Source organism: Medicago sativa, chromosome 4 (genome assembly GCF_051527215.1).
Source record: "Medicago sativa cultivar Bolivia chromosome 4, Bolivia_mono, whole genome shotgun sequence".
NCBI lineage: Eukaryota > Viridiplantae > Streptophyta > Magnoliopsida > Fabales > Fabaceae > Medicago > Medicago sativa.
The window spans coordinates 15,745,793-15,752,500 of record NC_140752.1 but is presented as its reverse complement, the minus strand read 5'-3'; the positions used below and the strand labels follow the sequence as shown (position 1 = coordinate 15,752,500).

The window sequence follows — 6,708 nt, the reverse complement described above, 5'->3', positions numbered from 1 at the left end:
ACTAATGAATGAAATTGCCACCCATAAAAGACTAGCACTAAACGTTAACACATCTCCGACAACCAAGATTTGAATCATGATTTGCCGCGTTATAACAAGTAGCCGTTAAACTGAGCACATTACACTCCCTCCAAAACAAATCGACGCCTCTGTCATTCATCATTATTATATCCCAACATTTCTTTCGCACATATCTCATCTCGTATATAAGTTATGATTAATTAATGGATGTAATCGTCACCCTTAAAGACCAGCACTAAACGTTAACACTTCTCCGACAGCCAAGATTCAAATCATGATTTTGCCGCGTTATAACAAGTAGCCGTTAAACCAAGTACATTACACTACCTACAAAACATGTTGACGCCTCTCTCATTCATCATTACTATATCTCAGCATTTTTTTCGCACATATCTCATCTCGTATATAAGTTATGATTAATTAATGGATGTAATCATCACCCTTAAAGACCAACACTAGACGTTAACACTTCTCCGACAACCAAGATTCAAATCATGATTTGCTGCGTTATAACGGGCCGCCGCCTTTTTCTTACATAAAAAGCAAAAAACCTCCCGCCAAAACAAATTGCCGCGCCATTGCCATTCATCATTTCTATATCTTCAGCGTTTTCACTCTCACACTTGTCGAGTTAACCCTAGATCCAATTCTCTCTTCTCTCCACCGCGGCACCACCGAATCCAACCCTATCCAAGGTGAGAAATCCTTCATTTCTTTTCAACATTCTTCTATCGTAGATCTGAAAAGCCCTAAAAAAATCCAACATTTTTCACCACTCTTTTTTTATTCATATAATTTTCAATTCGATTGTGCATTTTATTCATCTTTAAGGTGAATTTGTTAGAATTCAAAGATTTGGGTCAACATTTGAGTTATTTGTTTCTATTGTGAATGCTGAATCGTTTTTTTTTTTTTTTTGCTGTTATTTGAAATATTGTTTATTTAGAATTTAGATTTAGATTTAGATTAACCTGTTTTGATGAGACAAACCATAGTTTTTTATAGCTTCAGTAGAGAGGTTTTGAAAGAAAAAAAAAAAGGATCGTGTTTTGTGAAAAATTGATGGTTTGATACCAATTATGTTTTTGATGTTGGATCTGATATACCCATAATGTTTGTTTTGTTCAGATTTTGTCTAAATTTTGATGGTAGTGTTAAATTGGTATTATAGTTGCATGTTTGGTGTTTTACTTGGTTTGTTTGAGTTTTGATCATTCTGATTTTGCTTCATTTTTTCTGAATTGTTTGTTTTGAGGTATTTTTTTAGTGTAATTTTTTTGTTTGGATTAACATATTTAATGTGACAAGCCCTAGTTTTATAGCTTCAGAAGAGAGGTTTTGAAAAAACAAAGGATTGTTTGTCTGGAAATTTGATAGTTTGAGACCAATGAGGTTTTCATATTGGATCTCATACCCTTGATGTTTTTTGTTGCTGTTCAGATTGTCTGAATTTTGATGGTAGTATTACATTGGTACTTTAATTGCTTGTTTGGTGTCTTGCTTGCATTTTTTGAGTTTTCGATGTTCTGTTTTTATTTACATTGATTTGAGGTTGCTTCATTTTGCATTTACCTGGTGGTTGCTTAGTGGTGCTTAATGTGATAGATTTAGTACTAGGTTTCTTGTCTTGTTCACAATGGTTCTGTTTATGTTTATATAGAGACGTAAAATCTTGCTTTGGTGATATCATTTTTGTTAATGTTAATTATGTTGATTGATTGTTGGAATTAATGCAGGTTGCAAAGTGCTTTGTACATTTGCTGGGTCAGACACTTAAGGTATTTGTATTTAACAGTTTTTTAAATCATGTGAGCTTTGTAGCAGATTTAGTTCTAGAACAGGAGGTGTTGCTTTCATCAAAAAAAGATGAGTTGCCATAGGTTCTTCTAACTATGTATTTTTTTTTACTGATTCCAGTGGTTTGAAATTCTCATGTCAAACCTAGGCCGAATGGAGCGTTGTAGTCATCTTCATTATATCAAAACTTTCAAAGGTGGGTTTGTTACGGAAGTCCTTAATGTATCTCGTGGGCGGCCAAAACTTAAATTCAAAAATCTTTCAGATATACATGAACGCGAGAGTTTGTTGTCTGATGATGATGATGATGATGCAAAGGCTGTAAGATCATGCATTGATGTAATGGAGGAAGGAATAGTGAAAACTGAACCTGATGTTTGGGCATGTGATGATGATGGTGATGTTCAGACAATCCATAACATGGATGATGAGGTTGGTGGAGATGATGATATTTCCATTTTAACACTCAAGCAAATTAAAGATAGCTGCAAAGCAAGGAAGAGAAAACGCTCACAAGGTCTCGACTCTTTGAACATAAAAATAAAAATTGATGATCCATCATCCCCAGAAGACCACATGGAAAAGCAGCAAACAGAAGATGATCCTGATTTCATGGAGACTCTCAGTATCTTGAAAACTAAATTATCAAAGAATATGAAGACCAAGAAGAAGTGCATGAAGGACCACCCAATGTCCTCCCCAGAGATTGTGCCAGTTGACCAATCAGAAGAGATACTAGACGGTCAAGAGTTCTCGCCCTCTAGTGGAGATTCAGCTGGCTTTGCTGAAGTTAAATTTGATTGTCCTGAAAGTGATTGTTTCAATGGGCAAGATGACTGTTCCGGTAGAGAAAGTAAAGAAGACCACCCAATGTCTTCCCAAGAGGCTGTGCTAGTTCACCAATCAGAAGAGATACTAGATGGTCAAGAGTTCTCACCCTCTAGTGGTGATTCAGCTGCGCCTGTTGAAGTTAAATTTGATTGTCCTGAAAATGATTGTTTCGATGGGCCAGATGACTGTTCCGGTCGAGAAAGTAAAGAAGACCACCCAATGTCTTCCCCAGAGATTGTGCTAGTTGACCAATCAGAAGAGATACTAGACGGCCAAGAGTTCTCGCCCTCTGGTGGAGATTCAGCTGCTCCTGTTGAAGTTAAATTTGATTGTCCTGAAAATGATTGTTCCGATGGGCCAGATGACTGTTCCGGTAGAGAAAGTAAAGAAGACCACCCAATGTCTTCCCAAGAGATTGCGCTAGTTGACCAATCAGAAGAGATACTAGACGGTCAAGAGTTCTCGCCCACTAGTGGAGATTCAGCTGCTCCTGTTGAAGTTAAATTTGATTGTCCTGAAAATGATTGTTCCGATGGGCCAGATGACTGTTCCAGTAGAGAAAGTAAAGAAGACCACCCAATGTCCTCCCAAGAGATTGTGCTAGTTGTCGAATCTGAAGAGATACTAGACGGTCATGAGTTCCCACCATCTAGCAGGGATTCAGCTGCTGTTGTTGAAGTGAATTTTGAGCGTCTTGAGAATGATTGTTTCAATGAGCCAGATGACTGTTCTGGTAGAGAAAGTAAAGAAGACACAGAAATAACTCTAGAGTGGAATTTGCAGAATGAATTAAATAACAAATGGATTGACTTTTTTCATATTCCACTACAGACGGTGAAGCCATCTGATATGGATATTGTTATAAGTAATTCTGATGAACTAAGCAGCAACCAGTCTGCAAGCTTTCCTGCAATTGAATTTGAAGACCTCGATAACTCTGATATTTTTGACAATCAACTTGATGATGACGCTGATGTACCAGTCTCACCACCTGAAGTGGCTAGTGATAAAGATCTTGACTCTGTAGGTCTGGAAGTTAGAGATGATAATACTTTACTCACTGATTGCAGTGAAGATGAATATACAGCTGGTGCTGAGATTCAATATAACTCCTGCGCCACTAACGAACATGGACTCAATCCTGATGGGTATCTGGTTTGTCGCTCAGATGATTCACCTGAATACGAGGAGAAGCAATCATTTGCTTCCGAAGGTGATGATGACATTGGTACACTAGTCTCACCACCTAAAGTGGCTAATCATGATTTGGAGCTTAGAGATGATAATACTTTACTCGATGACTGCAGTAAAGATGAATCTACAGATGTGGCTGAGGTTCAGGATAAACTCTGCTCCACTACTGAACAAGGCCTCAATCCGGATGGATGTCCGGTTCGTCTCTCTGACGATTCACCTGAATACGACGCGAAGCAATCTTTAGTTTCCTTATATGATGGTGAGAGGATACATGTTAAAGAGGCTACTGATGAATTGACTTCTTGTGATGAACATGAAGGTAGTTCAAAGCTGCATGGTCCTGAAAGGTTATTGTCAACCAGAAAGGTGAAGATATTATCTCAATTTTTTTTTACTTAATTTTGTTATTTCTTTTTCTCATTAGTTCGTTTTTCTTCAGGCCATTTCACCATCTTCTCAGGAAAAGCTCTGCAAAGCCATGGAGACCGTTGATATCAGTCATAGAAACAATCTAAGTAAGTGCCTTAAGTATTTTGATTTGATCTAGATCAATAAATGATAACCACGTTATAGAATCCTCCCACATTTTTTTGAACTATAAACCCAACAATCTTTTTTTTCTGACAAATAAACCCAACAATCCAGATAGACGAAAAATTTATTGAGCAAAAATATGGTTGTATAGCTATGGCCTACATGAAAACTATCATGATATGAAAAGGTGAAACCTTGCTGCTGTTGTAGTCATAGTAATGCTTGAAATTGCCATGGACTTTATTGAGTGAGAATTGTTTTATTTGTACTCTAATGATTTCATTTCTCCATAATATATTATCTGGGTTTTAATGGATTTTCTTCTCCTGCATACCTCAATCTATGGATTTTTTTCTTATGTATGCCTTGATGTTCTAGGTAATTCATTAGTAAGTAGGCGAATTAGGTTTTTGTTCTCTCTAAATACCTCAATGTTTAACCTATATTATTTTCCTTACATTTGTTTATAATAATTTCAGAATGCAAAGGAAAACTACAGTTTACAGAGCCGACTGATAAGAATGGTGATGCAGAAAGGCCTGGTGTTGTCTCGAGAACTGCAGTTACTAATAACCCTAACAAAAATAGAGTTATTCCAAAGACTTCTAGAAGTGGTTCCAATCTTCAGGGCGCTTCCAAGATTCGTAATTCTTCTCGTTCAGCAACTCATCTGGGGTGCAGCACTCTACAGAATTGCTCAAAAAGTGCTATTGCATTTTCAAAGCAGCAGATGCATGATGCAGAGAGTCTCACTATGAAACTCACAAAAGAGTTGAATTCAATGAAGGAAATTATGGATGACATGTTAAGATCTGAGTTCTGTCTAAATACATCTTTGAGATATAAAGTAAACGAGGTAAGATACCACAGACTTGTTCTTAGTGAATGTTATTTTCTACAGTAGAAATCATTATGATTTGGTTCAAGTCCATTTTAGAGTAATAGTGCAGTTTCCTTAGTAGTTGGTAGTATATACTATATATAGTTTCTGCATTTTTGATATATGTAATCCATATAGTTTGCGGAGTAGTATAGCTTGTAAATTAGTCTGTTGTTAAAGAATAAATTAGTCTTTTATTAAAAGGAGGTTATGTCTCTATAAATAGTTTAATGTACTCAGTTATAGTAGATTTGTCCTCTGTTTACATTTTAATGCCCTCCCTTCAGGTTTTTGGTTCATTATTTGCCCTATCTGTCACTTACTAAAGCAGATTATGCCGGATACATAGAGCTTTCTTGTATCTTCCTATGTTCCTATTTAAAACATTGAATTGTACAACTTTCTTGTAATTTTGATTTTTCAAGGGTGTAAGAATACATTTTAATTTGACATATTTTAGTATTTGTTAATAATTCTTGATCACTGATTTTCAGGCAAGAATGGCAGTCAAGAATGCTACAAAAGCTGAAGAAGGTGCAAAACGGTGGCTGTCTTTCATGTCAAGGGATTGCAACCGTTTCTGTAAAATAATGGTTAGTTCATCCTCTACCATACTCTTGAATTGAAGCGCAATGACACTTCATGTTGAATGTGTTCAGTCTCCGACACTAACACAACACCAACACATGTGGTTGCATTTAATCAAGTTACTACCAGTGTCAATGGGGTTTTTGTCGTTTGTGCTTCTTAACTCTTGAATACTATCAGCTTTGTGTGGTTTAGTTGTCTGTTTCTTGTTTGGCTAATTACTGATATTGATCAACTGCAGAAATTAGCCGACAGTAGTTCTTCACCTCCACAAAATGTAGTCTCACCTCCACAAGATGTAGTGCGTAAAGGGAAAAAAATAGCATTCGCTGATGAAGCAGGTGGAAAGCTGTGCCAGGTTAGGTTCTATGAGGATGATGAGGGACATTTGCCAGAATCTAAGTGAAACAGAATGTTGCTTTTATAACAAGTCGTTTTCTGTATATTAACCTTCTTAATACTTGTATTACTAATAAGATTGATTGGTTAGAAATGTTTTATACTTGATAGACAAAGGGAATTATTGCAGCAAGTTCATTCACTTGATACTTTATATCCGGCCGAGTTGAATCAAATTTTCGATGACTCAATTCTTTATGCTTGTATTTTAAGGAATTTTATTAACATTGAAGAGTTGTAGTTGACGGTTGAGTTGATGCTATTCCGAACCCCTTTCAAGCTCTGGATGGTGCAGTGTTTGTCTACTATTAGATTTAGAGAGAAAATTTCTTTAATTAAGTCCAACAGTCACAATAGCTGCTGCACCGGAAAAGATCTATCAATTTTTCAAATTTATGGTCTGAACATCAAGTTTTAGAAAGGAAAAGAGATTAATTACTTTGGAGGTCTCGGTATTTTTA

General features: G+C 36.3%; 1 protein-coding gene across 1 annotated transcript; it reads left to right on the top strand.

Moving 5' to 3' along the window:
* Positions 1–649: 649 nt before the first annotated feature.
* LOC146926701 (uncharacterized) lies at positions 650–6,438 on the top strand. Its single transcript, XM_085700193.1, has 7 exons — positions 650–716; positions 1,758–1,799; positions 1,939–4,212; positions 4,286–4,361; positions 4,860–5,236; positions 5,755–5,853; positions 6,090–6,438. Exons 3-7 carry the CDS (start codon positions 1,954–1,956, stop codon positions 6,252–6,254), a joined length of 2,976 nt encoding a protein of 991 aa, XP_085556319.1. The 5' UTR covers positions 650–716; positions 1,758–1,799; positions 1,939–1,953; the 3' UTR covers positions 6,255–6,438.
* Positions 6,439–6,708: the final 270 nt, after the last annotated feature.

Coding starts and splice junctions, on each gene's coding strand:
- LOC146926701 (XM_085700193.1), top strand. CDS start 1,954: ATGTCAAACCTAGGCCGAATGGAGCGTTGTAGTCATCTTCATTATATC. Junction 4,213..4,285: donor GGTTATTGTCAACCAGAAAG/GTGAAGATATTA, acceptor GTTTTTCTTCAG/GCCATTTCACCATCTTCTCA. Junction 4,362..4,859: donor CAGTCATAGAAACAATCTAA/GTAAGTGCCTTA, acceptor TAATAATTTCAG/AATGCAAAGGAAAACTACAG.